General features: G+C 39.7%; 1 protein-coding gene across 1 annotated transcript; it reads left to right on the top strand.

The window, feature by feature from the left end:
• The first annotated feature begins 25 nt into the window (after positions 1 to 25).
• On the top strand, positions 26 to 24,169 carry INTS7 (integrator complex subunit 7). Its single transcript, XM_023922814.2, has 20 exons — positions 26 to 238; positions 386 to 515; positions 1,348 to 1,494; positions 4,013 to 4,150; positions 4,631 to 4,677; positions 5,185 to 5,384; positions 6,458 to 6,580; positions 9,134 to 9,251; positions 10,219 to 10,353; positions 10,910 to 11,007; positions 11,676 to 11,915; positions 12,601 to 12,738; positions 13,415 to 13,621; positions 17,061 to 17,255; positions 18,030 to 18,133; positions 18,519 to 18,587; positions 19,643 to 19,775; positions 20,943 to 21,041; positions 21,822 to 22,007; positions 22,897 to 24,169. Exons 1-20 carry the CDS (start codon positions 148 to 150, stop codon positions 23,182 to 23,184), a joined length of 2,886 nt encoding a protein of 961 aa, XP_023778582.2. The 5' UTR covers positions 26 to 147; the 3' UTR covers positions 23,185 to 24,169.
• The last annotated feature ends 130 nt before the right edge of the window (positions 24,170 to 24,299 follow it).

The following is a 24,299-nucleotide window of genomic DNA, read 5'->3' as shown; positions in this document are numbered from 1 at the left end:
CGCCGCGCAGCTCCCGCCTCCTCTCATTGGGCGGTGCCGGAGGGCGGGGCCTCCAGGCCGCGCCCGCCGCCGGTTCCCGCGGCCGCGCCAGGAGGGCGGGGTCAGGGGCGCGGCTGCGCATGCGCAGAGCCGGCGTGAGCGGCAGCAATGGCGGCCAGCGCCAAGTCCTTCCTGGCCGACGCGGGCTATGGCGAGCAGGAGCTGGACGCCAACTCCGCCCTCATGGAGCTGGACAAAGGTGAGCCCGCGCGGGATCGGCGCTGTCACCGGTCCGGACAGCGGGGCCGGGGTGGGGGCTTTGCTTGTTACGGCTTTGTCCAGGCGGGGGGCGGAGGGAGCACCCGGGGCTGGAGGTACCTGCGGTAATTCCTGCTGTCTCCTTTAGGCCTCAGGTCTGGCAAGCTCGGGGAGCAGTGCGAAGCCGTCGTTCGTTTTCCGAGGCTCTTCCAGAAATACCCGTTCCCCATTCTCATCAACTCGGCATTCCTAAAGCTAGCCGATGTTTTCCGAGTGGGGTGAGTACTGTCGGTCTGGCCCTAGCCATTCAAGCCTGGTCCGTGAGAACGCACTGTGCCTCGCAGTGTCCCTGCGCTGCAGTCCCGCCTGCCTGACAGCACCGCTGTGCTTGACTGAAACCTCTTTTCCACTTCTTTAGTGGGCTTAAGTGGCTATGAGTGATAAGGACAGAGTTCCTTTTCATCTGTCCTGATTTGAGGACTCTCTCCCTGACTGGTTTAATTTCAGTGGTGAAAGTTTTGCTCCATAAGCACATCCAAATCGTAGCTCATAAATGGATGAATGATCACATGTGCAGATAAAAAAGCTCGAAGCTTTTGGAACAAAGCTCAAAGTACAGCTTTTCCAAGTGCCTGCTGTCCAAGTGATGTATGTAATGGAATCAAAGCTGCTTTGTAAAAGCTTACAAAAGTGTATGTTGATGTCATGGAATCTTCGCTCTTGTCTTCAGAAAGGAATATAAATTTTCTCAGTACTTTAAAGTGGTAATTAGACTTCTCTGTCTTAGTCTTGGATGTGTTTTTCCAGCAGATTTGGATCCCTGTGTGTGCACAAAACAGGCATTTGCCTACACCTCTCCTCACTGGTGTCAACAGGTTCATTTCCCGGGAATTGGGCTTTAGTTTGACACTAGCTGAACTAGAAAATAAAACAACAGTATATTAATAGCCTCTTTTCTACTGTGTCAGTCTACTCAAATGTTTCTAAAGCATAGACGTTTCCTGGTTTTAATTTGCTCCCTAAATTTGTAGTTAAATAACTTAGTATTTAAAGTGCTTGAATGTTTGTTACAAAATAGCCTGACAAAGAAACGTGTATATTTTCCAACAGGAACAACTTCCTGAGGCTGTGTGTGCTGAAAGTTACTCAGCAGAGTGAGAAGCACTTAGAGAAGATCCTAAATGTGGATGAATTTGTCAAGAGAGTTTTCTCAGTAATCCATAGCAATGATCCTGTTGCTCGGGCTATTACCCTCCGGTATGTATGGCATCAATGGTTCTGATGTACTTCAAATCTGATGAATGATTGGGATTTACTTCAAATCTGTAGGTAACTATCAATGTACTTGTCTGGAATAGCAAGACCAAGTACAAGGTGTTGCATCTGGGCAACGCCTGGTATCAGTTCAGGCTGGGCAATGAACAGACCAGAGGAGCCCTGCCAAGGACTTGGGGGTGCTGGTGGATGAAAAGCTGGACATGACCCAGCAATGTGCACTGGCAGCTCAGAAAGCCAAACGTGTCCTGGGCTACATCAAAAGGAGCCTGGGCAGGAGGCCAAAGAAGGAGATTCTGCCTCTCTGCTCCCCACTGGTGAGACCCCTCCTGCAGTGCTGTCCAGCTCTGGGGTTCTCAGCACAGCAAGGACATGGACCTGTTGGATGGAGTCCAGAGGAGGCAACCGAGATGGTCAAAGGGATGGAGCACCTGTGAGAAAATGATGAGAGAATTGGGATTGTTCAGCCTGGACGAGAGAAGGATAGGGGGTGACCTCAGTGTGGCCTTCCAGTACCTGAAGGGACCCTACAAGAACAATGGAGAGGGACTTTTTACAAGAGTTTATAATGACAGGATAAGGGGAAATGGCTTCAAACTGAAAGAGCAGGTTAGGATAAAATATTGGGAAAAAATTCTTTCTTATGAGCGTGGTGAAGCACTGGAACAGGTTGCCTAGAGAAGTTACGGATGCATCATCCATGAAAGTGTTCAAAACCAGGTTGGATGGGACTTTGAGCAACCTGGTCTAGTGGAAGGTGTCCCTGCCCATGGCAAGGGGGTTGGAACTGGATGGTCTTTAAGGTCCCTTCCAACACAGGCCATTCTGTGATTCTGTGAGTGGAATAAAGGAGGCTTTTTATACATTGCTCATAAAGTTAAAAGCAAAGAATTCTGTCTTTAAAAGGTGTGAATGATAAGGATTTGTAATACAAGAACTAGGTTATTAACCACTTGTGATGGTGAGAATTTTGTGGACAAGAACAAGGTTATTAACTACTTACAATGGTGAGAATTTTGTGGCTGGTCCCAGGCAAAGCAGAATTTGCAGTGTTGAAATTTTGTGTACACCAGAGAAGAAAACTGAATCTGTTGTATGCATAAGCCAGACAGTAGCTATATGCAATATATCACATCTTGTCTAGGATACATTTAGACCAAGTGAAAGTGCTTCCTTTCCAAATAGTTTTTGTTAACTTGTAACAAAAACTTAGAGGACCCTTGTTTTATGTTTGCACCTATTTTTCATTCATCCTTGTCCCAGCCAGAACTGCTAGTTGATCTCTGATCAGTAACTTCTAAGGAAATGCTGTTATATTACTTACTGCTTTTAACTTCTGGGAATCAAATGGGAAAACAAAAAAAATTAATCTTTCATGTCACTCTCCTGTTGGTTTGGTGTCTGTGTCTCTAATGCTGTCCAACACGATCCTCTTAACTACATCTTCCAGCCTCTGTGTGGGTGAATTCAAATGTGAAGAGAGCACTTGTCTTTTTCTCTTTATATTATTTTTGTACCTTCATCTAGAACTGTTACTGATTTTGCTACTGGGAAATGGGAGGCATTAACAGGACTTTTGATTGATGAGGTCCATTTCTTTTGTCTTTCAATACTTCATTTGAGATTATGCTTTCATGCCCTGGTGTCTCAGAAATCTGTAAATACAATGTGTCTGCATCGTTTTTTGTAGTTCAGTATTCTAATTTAAGATTGCAGCTGTTGACTGGCATTGAGGGTTATCTTCACAAACTGCTACAAGTCCCAGGAGTCCTCTCAGTTTGCAAAAAAACTTAAATTACTAATAAATTCACAGAATACATCAAATAAAATGTTAAAATACCTGTTGGTTCAGCAGTTTCAGTTTAAAATCTTCTGTTGATTTTTTTTTTTTTGGTCCTCCTTGAATAGTGTCAGTAAGGAAGAACATGTTGAAAGAAAGAACTGCTTAAACAAAACTTTGTGGAATTTTATTGCTAGATAACTGTGTAAATATTTCCACAGAACTCTTGCTAAAATTACCATCAGTATAAATCAATCCTACATTTATTCTTCTTTTAATTGGATTATGCTAAAGATGTCTGAATGGTATCTTTGAAATATTTTTGGCAAAGTATAAGCTGATTTGGTACCTTTTTAGCAATTACACAGATTGTACTTTTTTTCCCTAATAACCTTATCTTACATCAGTGAAAGATGTTGGAAATAAATAATGCCATAGTGAACTCATAATTTTGAAAGAGTTTTTAGTAAGTTTTCTCACTGTGCCAATTTCAAGCTAAAAGGTATCGAAATGTAATTAAATTTTTATCAAACCACTGACACAACCCACAGGTCAAAATCTGTTACATTTAGTTATGTGCTTTTAGCATTTGTTTATTTCTGTAATAGTCATGAAAGAGCGCATATTTATATAAGCATAGCCTTTTTACATTTTTATTTGGTTTCATCATTCCTTCATGATCATTGTTCTCCTTGATTTTGCTGTGGTTTATTTCTGTAGGATGTTGGGCAGCATGGCATCTATCATTCCAGAAAGGAAGAATGCACATCACAGTATTCGCCAGAGTTTGGATTCCCATGATAATGTGGAAGTTGAAGCTGCTATATTTGCTGCTGCCAACTTTTCTGCACAATCTAAGTAAGAACTGGTTTTTTTCACTTTTTCATATTACAGAGAATGGAAACTCCATTAACACTGACATTCACAAACCTTACTGTTTTCTGTTGTGCTCTCCTTTAAAGCAAAGCAATTATGTGCAATAACAATGTAAGGAAATCTGAATACAAGTTCAGCAGATTTTTTTTTTCCTTTAGAATGGAAGGCTCAAATATGAGCCTGAGATCTGGAATAGCAGCTTTAATCATGAATTACTTTACAGAAATTACATTACTAAAATGTAGTGCTGCTTGTCAGTTTTTGAAAGTCAGTTTTCATTTTCTCCTTTGGTCATGCCTGTGTGCAGGGGCTCTGAAAAGACTTAGGTTTTGGCAGGCACTCTTTTGTGTAACTTTGAATTGCTAAAACACAGTGTTTAGTAGTTCAGTCTAATTTTTTATTTAATTTTTAATTACTTAATTTTTAATTTTTATTTCACCTGGTACTTTCTTTTCTTCACAGGGATTTTGCTGTCGGAATTTGTAATAAAATCAGTGAGATGATCCAAGGTACGTTGATCATCATGTATGTTGAATGCTAAGGAGGAAAAGCTTTAGTTTGTCTGAAAATTCTTTATTATTCATATTTACATATTAGCTATCAGAATGCTGGTGCTCTTAGATGATTCCAGTTTTTAAATTATCTGATCAATAATCTGTCTGGTTATCTTAAATCCTCCTAAAATTTAAGTTTTTGAAGCACCTGCTTGGTAGAAATAAAAGCCTATCTACAGTGTGGTGAATAAACGTGCATGGACTCTCATAGGTTGCTTCAGATGAGTTACTTTGTGTGTTACCTGCAGTGAAACAAGGAGTAGCTTTCTCAAACAACCATGAAAGTGCTTGGTAGTGCTGTCATTTCACACCTAGCTAGAACATGAGTTATTTGAAGCCACTGCAGGTGTTCAGAAATCTCCTTTCAGCAATGCTAGCAATCCTGACATACTCTGTGCCTCAGAACTGCCAAAAAAGTCAGCCCAAGGACTAACTCTGGCTGTGTTTCTTTCCTTATTGCAGGTTTGGCCACACCTGTGGACTTGAAGCTGAAGTTGATCCCTATTCTGCAGCACATGCACCACGATGCCAGCTTGGCCTCCAGCTCCCGGCAGCTACTGCAGCAGCTGGTGACATCCTACCCCTCCACCAAGATGGTCATTGTCACCCTGCACACCTTTACTCTGCTTGCTGCTTCTTCTTTGGTTGACATTCCCAAGCAGGTAATTCTTCCTAAGACATGCCTTCCTTGTGAAGTACAAAGTACATTTAAAAAACCCTCAGATTCTGCCTGCTGATCAAAATAAACGGTGATGGCTGTGCTGGGTTGGTTGCTCCTGTATGCTGTTGAGGAAGAACACCCTGAAAATTGCTGCTTTTTCATACTTCTTGTCTTTTCTTGTTCCATTTCCAGGTGACTCTATCAAACACACTATGCCTTTTTTACAGTTCATAACATCTTTTTCTAAATCAGGGATTCAAATCAACAATGGGGTTCGAATCAGCAAGGATAGATCAGCATGCAGGAAAATAAACATCCTGACTTTTTCTGAAAAATCTTCAACTTGCCTGTGGAAGCCAGGCTTCACTTTGCATTTCTGTATATTGTCTTGGGTTGTGGGTGTGCCCTCTGCCTTTCTTTCATGCGAGCACATGAAGCTTTCAATAGCATAGAATGCATTAAAATGCATTTCTTGGAGAACTTTGAGGAATTTCAGTTGGTTCCTTAAATTCAAGAACTGTAAACCAAGTAATGGGAAAGCAGTGATGGGAGACTACAATGCTTTTTATACTCTGATAATGAGCTTTATGGATGTGGTTTATAGAGCAGGTCTTGAGACTCATCCAGCAAATCCTTGTAAAGGAGTCATGAAAATCTATTTGCTTTCTTTCAGCCCTGTACAGCCATGCAAGGCTGGTGTCTGTGACTGTTAGATAATAGCATTGATCTGTCTGAAACTCTGAAAGTGCTGTGGCTCACTTCTGTATTTCAGATGATGGTTCTGATGGTACTGAATCTGAGTCTACTGAAACAACAGTAGAACACTTAATGTGCTGCTTTTATTTTTTTTAATGGCAGTAAACATGGAGATTTAGGCTGTATTTCTGCAGCACGACAGCTAATACTGCATAAAACTGATGTAGCCAGGGTGAGGATGGAGACTAAAACCATGGCTGACATGTTCATACTTTTTCAAGTTAGTTTTGGCTCAGTGTGCTCTACCTTCCTGAATGCTTTTGAAAATACTTCCTCCGAGTAGCTTCACTCTTAAACAATGAATTTTTTTTCTTGCAGATTCAACTTTTGTTGCAGTACTTGAAAAATGACCCCAGGAAGGCTGTGAAGAGGCTTGCAATCCAGGATTTGAAGCTGTTGGCCAACAAGACACCACATACATGGAGCAGAGAAAATATTCAGGTCTGTATGTTTTTCAAGCTAAAGTCTATTATGAAACTTCCCAAGGAGTTGTAGAATTCTTTCCAGAGGAACAATCTGGGAGGTAAAGAAAGGAGTAACATTCATCTCCATACCCTTAAGTTAGGTTACTCTGCCAAGCAGACTAGCCAAGTATTAATGAGCAGTTCATAGAATGTCTTCAGTTGGTAAGTTGACCCTCAGTGATTAAAGTTGAAGCATTATTACTGAGGGAAGGCATGTGCCATGTAGGAGGCCTTTGTACAGTGAGGAAGTAGCTTTTCCATCTGACAAACCCATTTCAGGTAACAGACATGAGAGCTGAATGTTTACACTGATCTTACCACACGGAGTACACGCCAACGCTCTGGTGCAAAGCAGAGCCTCCGGGATTTGTCAGAACGTGTCGTCCAGCAAGGTGTTTCTTGAAAGGACAAATGGAATTTTGATTTCATTTCCTAGAATTAATGGGGTTTTTTTTCAATAGTAGTCTTGTGACTCCTGTTGTATTCGTGAGAAGGTGTTTATAGTGCACCTGTGCTATTTGGGGAAACTAGTGTTCTACTGTAGATACTACTGCTGCCTTCTTTCAATCACAGTTGCATATGAATTTTTTCTCTTTTCCCTTTTTCTGGTAGAAATGACAATGGAAAATAACTTCAGTTTAGATTAATGGGAAAGTAAATATTTCAAGAACTTAATGGGACAGGGTTACAGCTTTACTTTTTCCTGGGTCATTTTTTCTTTGCTTTTGTTACTCTTGGAAGCTACTTTGGTTCTGTGCTGTAGGAGCAGGAGGCAGCTGGAAGGAAAATCTGTGCAGGTTTTTGTTAACAATCGTGGAGAAATAAAGCATGTTCTGCTTTGTCTCCAGTTCTTGGGTTCTCAATGATGAGTTGGAGCGTGCAGAGCTTTTTGCTTTAGTGAACTGGTTTTTTCTTCATAATGGCTTAACTCCAGAAATTTATTTCCTGATAGGAATTTTAAGGAATTACAGATTTATGGATTTTTTGTGGAGAAAATGCTACTCTATCCCATTATATTTCATTAGGAGTCATATCAGTTCAAGTGGGAGACATTGATAATATGGCTTTCATTGTCATGTAGTGTTTTGAAGTGGGTGTCCTGATGGTTGAAATGCATAGGGAAGAAGTCCCTCTGATGTCAGAGCTAAACCAGTGACTAGGTTAAAATAAAACTGATTGTCTGAAACTTACTACTGCTTGCAGAATGGTATGCAGAAGTAATAAGAGTTTTTCTGACTTCTGAAATAAAAAGTTGACATATTGAGTTGGGAAGTTGTTCTCCACAGTTACTTATATTTATACAAGAGGGACTGGAACAGACCCTCCTTTTCCCATGGCAAGGCCTGCCTCTTATGCCTTTCTACCAACAAACATTGTTTAGTTACTTCAGCATTTTAAGTGTCCTGTGTAGGTCAGTTGGGAGATTTGGTCTTTGTACTGTGGAGGCTTCACTGATTTCTAGACATCAGCTTCAGAAGCTGTTGCTGCCTAGAGCAGTCCATCCTGCTAATTCTTCTCTGCTCCTGGCAGTCTTCACAGTTGCTGCTTCAGATTTGCTCTGGGAGCTGATCTGATAGCACTGGAGTAAAACATTGGTGTCTTGGGACACATTGAGACTCATTTTCTACCCCAGTCATTAGATCTTCCTCTGTCTTTGGATGCCATTCTATTCAGTGGATTAGCAAAATACTAATTGCTATAAATAACAGATATATTTAGAATTTAACCCTTACACAATACATATACCTGATACTGTGGGGTTTTTTTATGTTCTGTGGAACTAATTGTGTTGCTTTCCTTTATCCATTACTGGCTCTCTGTCATTCAGTTTTGACACACTCTAAAGCAGAATATACTTATGTTTTCTATTTATGTCTCATATTACTGTCACTCCTGTTGACTAAAAAAGCATCCAAAATCAGTGAATGACTAAATTGTGGGCAGTGTTGGCATAAGGAATTGAGAACAGTGTGCATTTTAAGAGTTATTAAAACCTAAATGTGATAATGCCTGTGATTAGACCTGGCAAAAGGCACAAAAGTAAGACAGGAGTTGGACAACAAATGAGTTAAAACATAAAATACACCTTAATTTATTTATCAAGAACCTTAAACTCCCATTGGACACAAATACTGCAAAGGAACTTGAAACCTTGCTCTTCAGAGGTGTATATTTATATAAAACCTTGCAGATTGTTACAGTGCAAAATCATCAGTAGGCCTGAAACTGTCTTAAAATCTTTTATAGCATTGGATCAGTGAGACCAGATAATATTTTTGTCAGTGATTTTTAATTAATGAATGACTTCTAATTGATGTTTCCTGGCATATAGGACCCACTGTCACTTTTCTGCAAGCCACATCCTCAGTCCTCTAAACCAGATGCTTGAGGACTTGATTTTTGATTTTAGTACAGTAATTTCTGTAGAAAATCTCGATTCTTAAAACTTCCCAGAGAAGTGCAACTGAGTTTTTCATACAAACAGCTCATGGGACTTCTTAACTCTGTATTTTTTCTTGCTGATTTTTAGGCACTCTGTGAATCTGCTCTTAACACTCCTTATGACAGCTTGAAAATGGGCATGTTATCTGTTCTTTCCACTTTATCAGGGACCATTGCCATTAAACAGTACTTCAGCAGTGCTCCAGGTAAGAAAACTGGATTAGATCATTACCTTTGGCATTTTAGTAGCTTGGTTTTCTGCTGATGATCAGTTTCATCAAAACACTTTGTAGCATTTTCTAAAACTATTTTTTGAACTTCAGAACACTGAGAGTCAGACTGTGTTCATCATGTTTAAAACTTAAAATGGGACACTGTATAGTCATGAGTAATGATGGTTTTGTTTTGTTTTGTGAGTACTGTGGTATATGAAAAAGGGTTTTTTGCCTTTGGGTCTTCAAGTTTTCTTCATTTTGTGAAGAGATGTATTGTCTCTCAAATGGCTGACCTGCATTCTGCTTAAGGTGCTTTGAAACCATGGATTTGCATAATTCTTGAGTAGTAGGGAGGCTTCATGGTGTAAGAGTGGGCTGGCATGTTACTCTTCCACCCCTGTGGGCTTGACCTACAGCAGTACCAGGTGAACCTTTCTGCTCTGTGACAATGTTCTGGAGAAACTGTTGAAAAAGAGTAGACATTTAAAAGCGATTAAAGGTATCTTGCTCTCAAAATTGTGATCGTGCTCCTTTTTTTTTTTTTCTTCTTGAAAGCCAGACTGTCTTAATGAGTGTTATGAGCTCAAATACATGGGCTGCAGAAATGGAAAAAAAAATAGTACATCCTCTTCAATCATTCTAGCATGGCTTAATAATTAATAGACTCACCAGCTTTTTTTAATCAGACATAATATTTCTTAAGGCAATATTTCTCCGAGTCCTGAAACATCAACCATTAGGTCCAAATGTTCTTTCTCATGTGTCTAACTTGTGTAGTGTTCAAGAATGAGAGAGTCTCTGGTTTTATCTGAAGAGAGAAAAATATTTCTATCCTATTGTTTAAACATAAGAAGAAACCCTAAACAAATATCATTGTTTTGCAGAAATGTACTGAAAGATCTGTGGTGTATTTATGGACTGTGCAGTTTTATGTTTCATTTGCCTTGCTTTTATTTAGGAGCAACAGCTACAACTGCAAGGTCATTTGATTTGGTAAAACTAGCACAGGAGTGCTGTTATCATAATAACCGTGGCATTGCAGCTCATGGAGTGAGAATTCTGACCAATATATCAGCCTCTTGCCAGGAAAAAGGTAAGGGAAGGCAAGGGCAGTGAAGTGGCTCTGTTTACAGTCAGGCTTATGCACTTAACACGTATTAACTTGTCCTGTCTGTGAACTTGCCTGTAAATCTGTCTGATCCCTCATGCTGGTGAGGGAGAATGGGGACTATAATCTAGCAGGGAATACTCCGTGTGGTTTTATGAATGGTTGGGAAGGTTCCATCTTTGTCTCATTTGGAGAAAATTACTGTGCACAGTAGAACTTGTGCTAAATGAATGCTTGCTTTACCTTTGCTGTAAGGCTAGTAAATTGCTCGTCAAACTTTGAAAGCCCTTGGCACAAAGTGTCTTGCAAAATAATAACAGGGTGTTTAGAAGTCTTGGTCCCAAGATTTATGCATGCTTTGTAAGTGTCAGTGTGGCTGCTGAATAGTTACCCAAGACATAGAATGGCAGAATTGTTTCTCGTCAAAGTAAGGCAAAGCAGAAGAGTTAGGAAGATTCTTAATTGTCATGAGTGCAGCAGCAGTGCGAGCATTACACCAACTATGGTCAGAGAACAAACTCACTCTTTTTCTTTTTTGTAGATCTTCTGCCTTTGGAGCAAGATGCAGTTTTTGGCTTAGAAGCTCTTCTTGTTCTCTGTAGCCAAGATGACAGCCCAGGAGCTCAGGCAACCTTAAAGGTGACATTACTGTTGTATTCCCCTTCACAGCTGTAAGTTAAAATAACAGCTTGTATAACAGAGGCTGGTGTGCACCAGATCCTTTCTGGTGGAAGCATAACAGACTGGAGGGGAAAGAAGATTTTTCTGGTTTGTCCATAATCAGAGTTCAGAGCAGTTGAGAAATTGAGCATGGCTATAGTACAACTCCCTTCAGCTCTATGATAAGAGGATTTTTACAGGTGGCAGGGAGCATTCCTCTCAGAGGACCTGTAATAAAAAATGAACCGCCATTGGATGTCGGTGTATCTGGAGGGCAAAGAGAATCTTGGAGAGAACTTGCTTTTTGGAGATGGAGATGCAATGTACATTATCACAACATTTTTGTAAATGATTATTCTTATTTTCCCACTTCAGCAACCATCAGTAATTTTTCTAGTTATTTACCTTAAAGGCTGGTGGTGTGAGAGACTACTAATGTTTCTTGAATTTGTGACATGTTTTTGTGCTGGTAGCTTGGGGACAAAGGCTTGGGCTCTTAGAAAAGTCTCATCTTTCGTAGAGTACATAGTTCTGAAATTACCAGGTCTGTATTTCTGCAGCCCTGCTTGCAGCTAAGTAAGTGTGCTTGGATTTTCTGGTTTTGAAGACATTGTGTTGATTGTACCTGTGGATTGTGTGAGCTGCAGATCACGCTAACTTGCATGGTGGAGCTGGTGAAGTGCCGCCCTCACCTGAGCCAGTCCGTGGTGGAATCCCTGCTGACACAGCTGCACAGTGCCCAGGACAATGCCAGGATCCTCATGTGCCACTGCCTAGCAGCCATTGCCATGCAGCTGCCTGTCTTGGCAGATGGGATGCTGGGAGACCTAATGGACCTCTATAAATTAATTGGACAATCTGCCACAGATAAAAAGCAGGAACTCTTGGTAAGACCTCCATTGATGGATAAAGTCTGTGTAAACAATTGTGAATGGACTGTATTTAAAAGGCAGCTAAGACACATTTGTTATGTGTCCAGGTTGATGTGCCAGTCTGTAGCCATTATTTTCAATTTTGTTTTAACTTTTGACTCCATGTGTCAGTGCTTAGTGTAGAAAAACCTCCAAGACAGAGCTGTACTGTGCAGTGTATTCCATTAGATTTTCCAGCAGATGGCACTGCTTAGGCAAACCTGGTTTTGAAATTATTGGGGTATCTCTAAAGTAGTGGTTAAAGGCCAAATGGCAGCTAGCTCCATTTATATAGGGTACTCTGAGGCAAATGACTTAATATACTGTAAGAGAGAAAAATGCTTTCATCACATCTACTTGGAAAATAATTTGAATTTTAAAAAAGAAATTACAAGCTTTCTGTTAATTTATTTGGAACATTTGAAATATTTCAGCTACAAGGCAGAGTAGAGATTATTTAAATGAAAGTTACTTTTATCTACAAGATATAGTTGGATTGCTTAACTATTTAAAACATATGACTGAGAAGTTTTGCAGTTAAAATATATATGTGTAATCTTCTATGTAGTTTTCAGCCCAAATTAAAACAGAAATGGCGCTTTTTTTTCTACTTTTGTTACTGAAATATAACTTTCTTTCTCACTCCTCCACTCTCTACTAGGTTTCTCTTGCCACAGTGATATTTGTTTCCAGTCAGAAAGCTTTGTCCACAGAAATCAAAACTGTTATCAAACAGCAGCTTGAGAATGCCTCCAATGGATGGACAGCCTACAGGATAGCCAGGCAGGCTTCCAGGATGGTAAGTGAAAATATCTGGAGAAAAATGCTTTGCTGGGTTTGAAGGAATGCCAGGGATTTCTTTGAATTGGATAAGGAATGGAGGAAAAAAGAATAAAAATCACTTTCCCTCCTAATTCACTGGAATGCAGGTTCAGATACATATAATTTGGGACACTCATCCCATCAAAATGCTTTTTTCACTTGTCCTTTTGAAGTATTTGAGAAGGAAGTAAGTGATGTCCCGGCATTTTCTTGAGGACATACCTAACCTGTATTGTCTGACTGCTCTTCAGAATGTGATGTATGGTTCTCTTTCTTCAATGTAAAGAAAGGAAGAAAAATATACTGTTCCCCTTTTCCCTTCAGTAAATTCACAGTTGGGGTTAGAATACACAGAAATCCTAGTATGAGATGATGAGGTAAATTTCCATGATTTTTTTTTCTCATCATATTGAATTATCTTGTGTAAATAAATATATACTTTTTTACAGGCTGATATTTATATAAAGTAAGCCCTTGTGCTTTTCTATATTATCAGGATTGCCACAATCAAAGAATTGGAAAAAGTTTCACTATTCCTGGTTTTAAGCTGGGAATAGTTCTGGAGATGTTCCTGTTTTCTTATTTGTGTAAGTTTTGTAGAAATCCCCAGCCTTCTTTCACATTTCCTTTCAGAAACATTCTTCTCATTACAGGGCAACCACGACATGGCCAGAGAACTGTACCAAAGCCTGCTGACTCAAGTGGCTTCAGAGCACTTCTACTTCTGGCTGAACAGCCTGAAGGAGTTCTCCCATGCAGAGCAGTGCCTGACAGGCCTGCAGGAGGACAACTACAGCTCCGCGCTCTCCTGCATTGCCGAAGCCTTAAAATCCTACCACAAAGGAATAGCCTCACTGACGGTCAGCACACATCTCTAGTAGTGGTGATGCTTCTGGGTGCTGCAGCATGACTCTTTGGGGTCTGTTCTTAACTCCCTGAAAAGTTCTTAAATATGTCTGGCATCTGCCAGACTCTGCTGGGTTCTCCTCTGCAGGCATCTCAGTTGTAACACACTGCATCTTGAGAGAAAAGATCCTCTAACTCAGCCAAGTGTCATTAGCTAAATTTCTCTTTGCTTTTTCTTCTCCCTCCATCCCTCATTTCCTCCCTTGATCAGATCATATGAAATGTGACAGATCTTGGTTAATTAAAGTTGCAGTACTTATAATTTTGCTTTGGGTGAACAAAAGTTATTGTAATAGTCAAACCTGGGAATTGGCCTAAATTGGCTGCTGTCTTCTTGAAATACAGAGAAGGATTCAGTTGTCTTTCTCCCTCCTGCTGAGTTCATGTTGCCTTCTATTTGACAATGTGATCTCATGGAATCCTAACAGCAAGTTAGTAAGAAGAGGGAAGACAATTCAGTTTCTTCAAATCCAACTGGTACCTGCATTTATGCAAATACTTTCTGCTTCTCTGAAGTAGTAAAAATACCAAGAAGCTATGTGATGTCTTTAGATCAAAAAAAAGCATTTATGATTAGGGACCTTTAGTTCCTACTGTAAAGTTGCTTCTTAAGCAAAGATGATCCAGCTTCACACAATACTTTCTTTCATATTTTAGTTTCCATGAGGAAATCTTTACATGCAGTTTTCCGTGTGCCTTTTCAGTGAAGCTGCTTTGTTGTTTCAGTTACTGGACAGTTTGGGTCATGCAATTTAGACATTAGTGTTTAATAAAGTCCAAATATTACTATTTATTAATTAAATGTCCCTGAATATGAAGCTGAAATGACATAAACTTCTACTTTTGTCCTCTGAAAGACCCATCATTCCTGAAGTGGTTTTCTTCAACTGATTGAATAAGGCTTTTAATTCAACATTTCAAGATTTCTCTAACATCGAGAAGACATTGAGAGGAGGACCTCATCTAATTAGATGTTAATATTTAATACAGGCAGGAAAAAAAACTTGCTTAAACAGGTCATACTGTGATCCAGTAATTTAATTACCAATTCTGTGGAGTTTGGGGCTTTTTTTCTGTTGAAGGATTCCTGTCTTCTTGTCTTCCGCTGACTTCAGTTCCTGTTGCACGTAGTGCTTTTCTGGGCGCAGTGCCCTCCTTATGGATGGCTGTGGTCCGGGGGGACTAAGTACACGTTCTGTAGGTTAGAGGGGAGGAAGTTGGGTTTTACTGCTGGTTGTTACTGACTTGTTGCATCACTCTGGAGAACTTCCCAGCCATGCTTGAGTGTATCAGCTGTAAAAGGAGCCACTCGCTGCTTGTCTATGGAACTCAGCCTCTCCAAGGGGAGCAAAGTGTCACAAAATGCATGTGACAGCCTTGCTGCTGGAGGCTTTTGCTCTCTTCCCTGTGACTTGAGCTTTCCTGTTGCTGCTGTTTCAGTGCAGGGCATGACTCAGCACTGCTGGTACCAAAGACCAGTGGTGCATGTGATGAACCTTGTGTAGCTCCTCCATTTTGTAGCTGGAAAACAGTGTCAGTAAATCTCTTGCAGATGTTCAGCCAGCCCAGTTTAGCAACGATGAAATACTCAGACAGCGCCTTGTCGGAAAATTTCTCAATTCCTCCTTGATGTACATAAAAGTGTCTTGCACTGCAGAGTGTTCTTTCATGGGAGTTAGTGCACTTGAGGGAAGGAAGTCCCTCTGCTTTATGGGTAAGAGGTTCTCCCTGTGGGAGAACAGGGACTTGTCAGGGAGCATACTGACCACATCTGCCTTGCTATGTGCTTGGTCGTAGAGTTAGCAAAGTTTTTGAATGGGTCCTGCTCTTTATGGCACAGATCATGTGCCATTGGAAGCATTGGGTTAATTTTTCACTGCTGGTAATCTAAAACTTGAACAAAGCACTTATACAGCTATTGGTTAAGTAGCACCAATTCCAAATATGTCGATAGCAAACGGTAGTGTTTGAAGAACTTGGCTGAGCCAAAAAAATATTTCTGTCACTTTCAAAAAGAATTGTTACTCATTTATTGCCCATAGCAGATAAGGTAAATTGCAGTATTAATGAGACAAGCTTGTATTTCCATTTACAAGACTCAAGTCCAATTTGTGCTATTAAAAATGTCTGGATTTTCTGATATGAGTACTTTACTCTTTAAAAGCATGTAGTCTCTGTAGAGCAATTACAGTGCAGTGTAGCCCTCTTCCACAGAGGGTTTGCTGAAACCATCCTTGCAAAATAAACGGAACAATTCCAGTTCAAAAGGGATTTTTTGTGTGTGCCCTTGGAGAAGGAAAAGCAAAGTGCTAGATAAGAGAGACTTAATGGTTTAATATGAAATAGTCTTATTTTTTCAGTTGAAATTTAGTTCAGTAGTTTAAACTGGTTGCGGTGGGCTGATGTTTCCTCACTTTTGGCAATAGTGGGCCAGTTCTCAGATGATGTGATGCTTTGTGAGAAATCAGTTAGCTGGTTTTCTGCCAGCAGAGAAATGATTTTTAGTAAGGTTTTGGTGTAGATTATAACCTCTTGCTTTGAGAAGTGACCTGGTGAGTAACAAGAAGCACTGGGGAAGTAAGTCTTAAGAGTAAGTCTCAGTGCTTTGTTTTTGGAGAGGGCTCATTCTTTTCAAAATCCAACAGTGTAAGAAAAATAAGTAGTGGATTTTTGGCTTAGTAATATCAAGCATTGAGTACTGCAGTTTACCCCCTCCTGGGTGTCCTAAGTTGTCACAGATGTTTCTCCAAGTCAGATAAGCTCTTAGGGAGCAAAGCTTCATAGAACTGTATTTTCTAAACAATAGCAGCTTGTCTATCTTCCTGGAATTCTGTTATTTACTGTTCTTAGTTACCACTAGACCGTGTCTCTTGCCTTGATCAAATGCAAGGTTCAGTGCCTTCATAGTGTCCTCATCCATTTCACAGTTCCAAAAAATCACCCCTTCATCTTGCTGTGGGTTACTTCAGCCAATTCTTTCTTTTCTGGCTGATGCAGAGAATCACTTTTTCAGTCCTTGTGTTTCTTGTTTACCATCCAATTCAGTGTACTTTTTCTTATGGTAAAGACTATCTAGCCTAATGTCATTTGAAGCCTAATGGTTTGGCCTTGGAAAAAGAGGAAATAGGTGCCCTAACAGTGTTTTGACAGCTTAAGTCACATTGGTTACAAGGGTGAAGTGCTTGGAATATGACTTAGTAATTATGTAATTTCTATGTCATTTATATTTAGTATGATTGAAATTGAGCAAACCTGTTAAATGCAGTTTTAAAAAAACAGCTTTTAGAATTGAACTTAAGGATTCAGTTTTCTAATGTTCAGTGGCACTGCAGTGTCATTTTATCATTTTTGCTTTTGACCTAGATTGCCAACATTCCTATTACTGTGTTTCAGGCTGCTAGTACGCCACTTAATCCTCTGAGCTTTCAGTGTGGTTTTGTGAAACTCAGGATTGACCTTCTGCAAGCTTTTTCTCAACTTATTTGTACCTGCAACAGCCTAAAAACAAGTCCCCCCCCAGCTATTGCCACGACAATTGCTATGACATCGGGAAATGATCTCCAGAGGTGTGGACGCATCTCCAACCAGGTATATGTGCTCCTGTTTTGCTCTTGTGCAGTTATGTTTGTGACTCTGGTATGAATTTTGCTTCTCAGCAAGCATATTTGACAAAATAAATGAAAAGTAGTTGTGAAGTGTGTTTTTTTGAATTGTGGACTTTGGTTTTCAGCTGTAGCTCCGGAAACACCTGCCTATAGCAAGCCATGTTTTGAAGCTGTGTGTGCACGTGTGTTTTCTCCTCCAGTCATGCACACAGCTTCCAAGGTTATGCATGTAACAAGTCACTTGGTATACTCAAACTTGTAGCAAGGCTTTTGACACCTTGATTTGAAACACCTCAGACGCTCTTGAGTACACTAAGGAAGAACATATCTTCTGAGGATGAGTCTGCAACTCCTTTTGCTGAGAGTTGGCAGCTGCCTTGGTACTGTACATAACAGCAAGGAGGTTTGCTTCCAAATCCATCTAGTCTGCAGGAAGGAACCAGTGGGTGGTCGTTGAAAGAGCAGTTTGATTTACCAGTAGGGGATGGAGGAGGTTGTTGGTGGGTTTTTCTTTTCCTTTTGCTTTGTTTTTAACCCAAGGAGATTTTCTTGATGCAGGAAAAATACTTGTTTAATGCGTAGATAACAGTCTGTCACTTTGGTAATCTTTATCTGAGTGAAGAAGCAAGAACTTAATAAATTTTTCTCTAATAAGCCACCTATTCCTTCAGTGTTGTATGTTACAATGCAGTGGTTTTCTGGATGTGTGGGGTTTTGTTTTGCTTTGTGTTTTTGCCTAGTAACATTGTCTCTCCAGATGAAGCACTCAATGGAGGAATTCCGAAACTTGGCTACACGGTATGGAGATCTGTATCAGTCATCATTTGATGCGGACTCAGCTACTCTAAGGAATGTAGAACTGTATCCTTTAAAAATCCTAGAGTTTGTCCACTTCCATTCTAATGTGGACAGCATGAAGCGTAAGAATCTTCTTTTCTATGAAGACTGCCATGAAGTAATTTTGAAAGTTGCTAACGTAAAAATTAGCAGTCAATTGCTTAAAACCTATTTGAAAATCAGTATTACCATATTATTGTTTGGAATTACTTGATAAACAAGTTATGAGACAAAAATTGGAGCAGCATATAACTTGGTATTTTCACAGTTCTTGCTCTTTGGTCACTAATTGAGTAATGACTGTAGGATTACTTTAGCAGAAGCAAGGAAAAGTGCCACTAAACACACTGCATTTCTTGCTTTAGGTGCCAACTTTGAAAGTCTTTTAACTCCTTAGTATTAATATCAGACAACAGCAGAGCTGTCTGTTGATTTCACATGCAATAGAAGCTCTGATTTTGGATCCAGAATCTGCAAGGTAGGTTTGATAGTTAACTGCATACTCTTTTTCTGCTTATTAATAAATCCTGGGAGCTTTAAAACTAGGAATTCAAAGAATGTTCAGAAAGTTTCTCAGTAGACCTTTCTAATTATATTCTGGGCAGGCTTGAGGATCTGTTGCTACTGTGCAATACCTGGCAAACTGGGAACTCTCTTGGGTTCTGCATTTCATACTGATTTTGCTCTTGAGAATACTGGACTTAGCTTAAATGCCGACTTGAACTTGAAATCTCTCCTTTGGCTGCTTACTTTAATTTGTGTTGTGTGTTAGATCCCATACCTGTTGCTTGCACTTGTAAGTGCACCTTAGCTTCCTTCAAAGTTGTGAGAATATATGCACTAAATTAGTTCAAATTTTTAATGTAAAGCCATCACCTCTGGCTCTTTTTCTAACAGTGAGCTTAAGTCCACTAGAAAACAACATTGAAGTCCTGATGAATTGAATCACTGCTTAAAACTCCCAGGCTGAGATTAAATGGAAAATACTGTGGGTAAAAGCTCTCAGTGATTTTATAGCTGGTAATAAAAGTGAACATCCTAAGATACTGTAATACTCATTATGAATTAAGCATTGCTTAGAAGTTGTATTAGTCAAATTTGTAGGAAGCTGGGTGTGTACGAGGTGGAATTCTATTCAGAGGAGGAGATTATAAACTTCAAGATTTAGTTTTAATTGTGACTGGCATTCTTGCTTTGTGTTGTGAGATTTTCTTGACTGTTACACACACTGCAGGGTTAAATAAAATCCAGGGGAAGTAAGTATGCTGAGTCTGTTAGACCTGTCACTGCCTCAACTGAGAGGGTGGGGACAAGAAATGGTGAATAAGTGGTAGTTAAGAAAGATTTAAATGCAAAGGGCAAGTGTTATAGTGGAAAAATAATTTTAAAAACAGAGTAAACAGTTTGAAAGACATTTCTTAATGGATTTCATGTTGTAATGCCTTGTCATGTCTCTTTGGCAGTATGCCTTCCAGGTTATGATGAGGAAGGTAGGTTAGACATCATGAAAAGTTTCTTCTGTTTTTTTTATAGTTTCCAGGAATATAGCTCAAATGGAACAGCTCATGTTGAAAGTGAATATGAAAGAAGAATGATGTCTGTATTTAATCATGTACTAGAGGAAGTGGAATCTCTCAACAGGAAGTATGCTCCTGTGTCTTACTTGGCAAGTAACAGTTTAAAATGTATATTGTGTAGAGAAAGGGGCCAACATCCCAGAACTCCATATATCTGTGGTTGGCAAGAAGCTGGGAAGCATTCTCAGTTACCTGACATTACTGACACAAATGGTCTCTACACTTGTTTAAAAATAGTTGAAGAATCATTTTGCTAAAACATCTGGTAGCCTCACTGGTCTGATTAAAAATAATCTTTTTAAAATTCCCATCCTAAGAGCACAGCAGATGCTGATAAGGTAACTAAAAGCACTATCGGGTCTCTGTCAGACCCCTCACTGCATTCACATTCAAACACTGGAGCACATTCTCTTCCTTCATGTTCTTGCTGCAGAGAAATTCTCTGGTGGTGGTGAGCACTGTGCTCTGTGAGTGTAGCATTTCTCTTATCAGTGCAGGTCATCAGAGAGCACGGTGTGGAGTGTGCTGGGTGCAAACACTGAGCTGATAACGCTCTCCTTTACAGGGCTGGTGGGTTTGTCTCTTACTGCTCAGGAACATCATAAAGCTGAAGTGCATGTTAATGGGAACAAGGTAGTTTGTTTGTCATGGCTGCCATCTGTTTGCCTGGTTTCTTAATCAAACAGTCCTTACCAATTTCAAATAGAATAGAAGAGTAAATCATGTAAACCACAGCAAAGGTAAACCCTGTAAACGTAGTTGTGGCTGGCTCCGCACCAAGGCAGCTTGGTGGTTTCAGTGGCACTGCTTGTGTTCATCTGAGCCAGAGGCATGGTGCAGCAGGGAAAGAAAGAGTAGACAAGAGGCTTAAAACTTAATTACTGCATTAAGTTGTGATAGATGCCAGCCTTTTTCCTTGGAGGGGAGTTGTTTTTTGAGAGTTTTTCTGGATGAGTGTTTCAAGCAGAAAGTGCTCTGCTGACTGTAACAGTAGGACTGGAAAGTTTGTATTTTTCTTTTGCTTGGCCTCCTTGTTTTTTTCCAGAGCAGAATACCTCCTTCAATAAGGGGCAGAACATAAACAGAGCAGCTGAATGTAGTCACTGTCATCTTAGTGGCTTTAATTCTGTAACTGTATTAATATATTTTTGGACTTAAAATGGAAATTCCTGATGTTTCAGTACCTTAAGTATATGGTTTTTGCTGTGTCATGAATGATATTTTTTCTCAATTGTTCTGACTCTTGTTTCTTGCAGCATACAGCTTGTCTATGCAATGCTGTCATTGCATTGTTGAAGGTGCCCCTTTCATTTCAAAGGTATTTTTTCCAGAAGCTTCAGTCTACAAGTATTAAGGTATGTACTGCTCAAGTAGGACCTCAGATTTCTCTTTACAGAGCCTTTCATGAGAAAAGCCCTACTGAAGGCACAAAGCTTCAGCATCTTTAGTGAATATACATAACTCAAATAGCATTTAGGTTAATTTGTTAGGAATAACTTAAATAACATGTATGTATGGTTGTTCAGAACCACTAGACTGTCACTTAGGCAAGTGTGATTCAGTTTTTTGATTGCAAAGCCTTAAAGATAAAATGTACGTGGAATTTTTGTTGATTCTGAGTCTGCAAAGCTAAGTAATTCTGGTCCTGGGAGGGCAGCTTTTATAGATTTGTATTAGTTTTTTTCCCTTTTTCTTTAAACAGTGTTCACTATCTTGGACGAAAATTGTCATATATATCAGCTCACTGACTAAGAGTGAGTGTATATGGCTATGGTGGTGTTTTTTTTGTTTTACTCAAGTGCTTCTTTTTTCTGGGAAAAGTGAAAGCCTTAAGTTTTTTTAATATTACTCATTGCATTTTGCTTCTTTGTTCAGCTTCATATTTCTTCCACATCTTTTGAAGAAGTAAAGTAAATGAAACTGATACAAAGATAATATCTGGTATTGCTGATGATGTATATTAGTTAATATAGTAATGAATACTCTGATAATGTCTTTGTTTCCATTTGCTGATTTTCCTACCCAACCTCTCCTCGGAAATTTTTCTGTAAGAAGGTGTCCCGTTTCATCCTTGAATTCTGTTTGCTTTTCTGAAGGCTCATAATTACATTTTGATCTGTTTACTTGTGTTCCAGCTTGCTCTATCCCCGTCTCCAAGGAACCCAGCAGAGCCTATAGCAGTACAGAACAACCAGCAATTGGCCCTCAAGGTGGAAGGAGTGGTTCAGCACGGATCTAAACCAGGCCTTTTCCGTAAAATCCAATCCGTCTGTCTGAATGTCTCTTCAGTGCTGCAGAGCAAATCTGGACAAGACTATAAGGTGTCGATAGAGTAGAGTCAGGACGAGTCTTAAGCTTTTTTGCTGTGTTTTGCTGTTCTTTTGTTTGACTCTGGGCAGCAGAATTTCCAGGGTGAAATGAATGGGTGGTTCTGTAATCCTTTCACTCCTGCCAGTTGACATTCAAGCACTGGCCAGGGCCAAGCATAACGTGTGAAGGGAATCTGGGATTTTTAAGTCTGCAATATGTCAGTACCTTTTTGTAACAGCTCTTCTTCCAAACAAAGAGGCTTTGTGATGTTCAGAACAAGTCATTAGGAATCTGCCTGAGATGATGAGAACTCAGCCCAGTTATACATCATACAAAACTCCACAGGGAAAAAAAACAAACCAGGAATAGATTATTCTCTACCACATAATCTCTAGAATTTTTTTATAGTCATTTTAAGGTTCTTTTCTTTTGTTTGTGGAAATTTTGAGGACACACTGTCCAAATCAAATAGCATCTGCAGAGACACATATTAAATTTAAGTAAACAGTTTCATCAAAGATTGCATGCCGTGAGATTTAGGTTCAACTAACGTGTGATAGTGAAAGGCCTGGTTTTGGTGTGTTTCGGGGTCAGGTTTTTGTTTGTTTTGTTGTTTGGGGTTTTTTGAGGGCAAATAGGAGAAAGTCAATGGCTTGTAAAATAACAGGACTAGGAAGTGTGTGATGTTTGACTCACATTACTTTGTGGAAAAGTAGAACCTCAGGTAGAAGATGACTTGTTACCTTATCAAGCTGTCTCAGGCATGCACATGTGTTTATGTTTAGGAGAATTGAGGACAGCTTTTTCCTTTTTTTTCCTCTCCTTCAAATGGAGAGTTGAAAAGTTATTTTTGGCAGGTTTATGTAAAATGGTGTTTTAACTTTCCATCTGTGTTCTCAGATTCCTATTGACAACATGACCAATGAAATGGAGCAGAAGGTGGAACCGCACAACGACTATTTCAGCACTCAGTTCCTGTTAAACTTTGTGATCCTTGGCACCCACAACATCACAGTGGAGTCCTCTGTGATAGACTCAAATGGTATTGTCTGGAAAACTGGGCCTAAAACAACTATTTTTGTTAAGTCTCTTGAGGATCCATACTCTCAGCAGGTCCGTCTCCAGCAGCAGCAAGGACAGCCTCCATCCCAGCAGCAGCAGCAGAGAACCGCGTACTCACGCTTTTGATTCCCAGAGGTCACTCGGTCCTGCTCAACTGGTATTGCAGTTTTTCTTGGACACTTTTTTTTTTTAATTGTTTTTTTGAAGACTTCTTATCATCATAACCTTCTCCTAGAAAGTCTCAGATGCCAATTTGTTGCTTTTGAAATTATCTGGGATAAATCTGAACTTGATTCAGCAGAGGCAACTGTTCAAATTTGGAGTTGTGCTCTTGCTATAAGAACTTCTACCTGATCTCTAACTTCTGTTTACAAACCTATTCCAGCAGGCTCCACAAACTACAGTAGCAGGGGACACTAAGAACTTGTTGACTGGTACTTTCCATTTTTTTTGAGGCACACATAGGTTCTAATGTCAGGTTTACAGGACATTGGGAAGCACTTCACTTTGGCTGGTTATATAGAAATGAGTGTAATATCAAGTGTGTATCTTTTAATATGAAGAAATTGTCAGGAATATCCAGAGATTCTTTTTCTGACATTTCAATAGCAAGTTCCAGTATTTGGCTGGAATTTGTATGTTATTGCAACTCATCAGCATTACTTAATGCACGCAGCTGAAAGAAAAAACATTGCAGTTCACTTCTGATAACTTGTCACTGTAGAGGGAGGAGACTGGTTGAGGGGTTGATGTTGGGGGAGTCCTGAAAGAGGCAGAGTTTTATAGGTGGGAATAATCACTGTCTCTGAGATGATATGAAAAATATTACTGTGCTGTTTTTAAATTTTTATGCATCTGTGTTACTGAAACCTGTCATTTTGTTGGGTTTTTTTTACTTGCTCTTTTAAGGAGGAAGTTAAAATTAATGACAACTTGCAAGTTAACAGCTTTGTTTTTTAAAAGAAGTCCTTTGTACCAAAAATTTGTAATCTTATTTATTCTTTGACCAACTTGCTAAGCTTAAATGTTAATTTTACAAGATAACTTGAAATAGAATTTTGCCAATTCTAGAAATAGATCCAGAATAATTCTGGAAATATGCTGCTTCATACATAATTTTCACACCTCCTTTGTGATATAAAGGGCTGAACTGTATCCAGACTCATGGGCAGTAGATCACTTAAGATGACCTTCATCTGATCTTCATAAATAGTCTCTGCATATCACTTTGTAGAAAAGCA

This window comes from Cyanistes caeruleus, chromosome 2 (genome assembly GCF_971803275.1).
Source record: "Cyanistes caeruleus chromosome 2, bCyaCae1.hap1.1, whole genome shotgun sequence".
Taxonomy (NCBI): domain Eukaryota; kingdom Metazoa; phylum Chordata; class Aves; order Passeriformes; family Paridae; genus Cyanistes; species Cyanistes caeruleus.
Note: the sequence above shows the minus strand (reverse complement) of the source record. Positions and strands in the feature narration are given on the sequence as shown.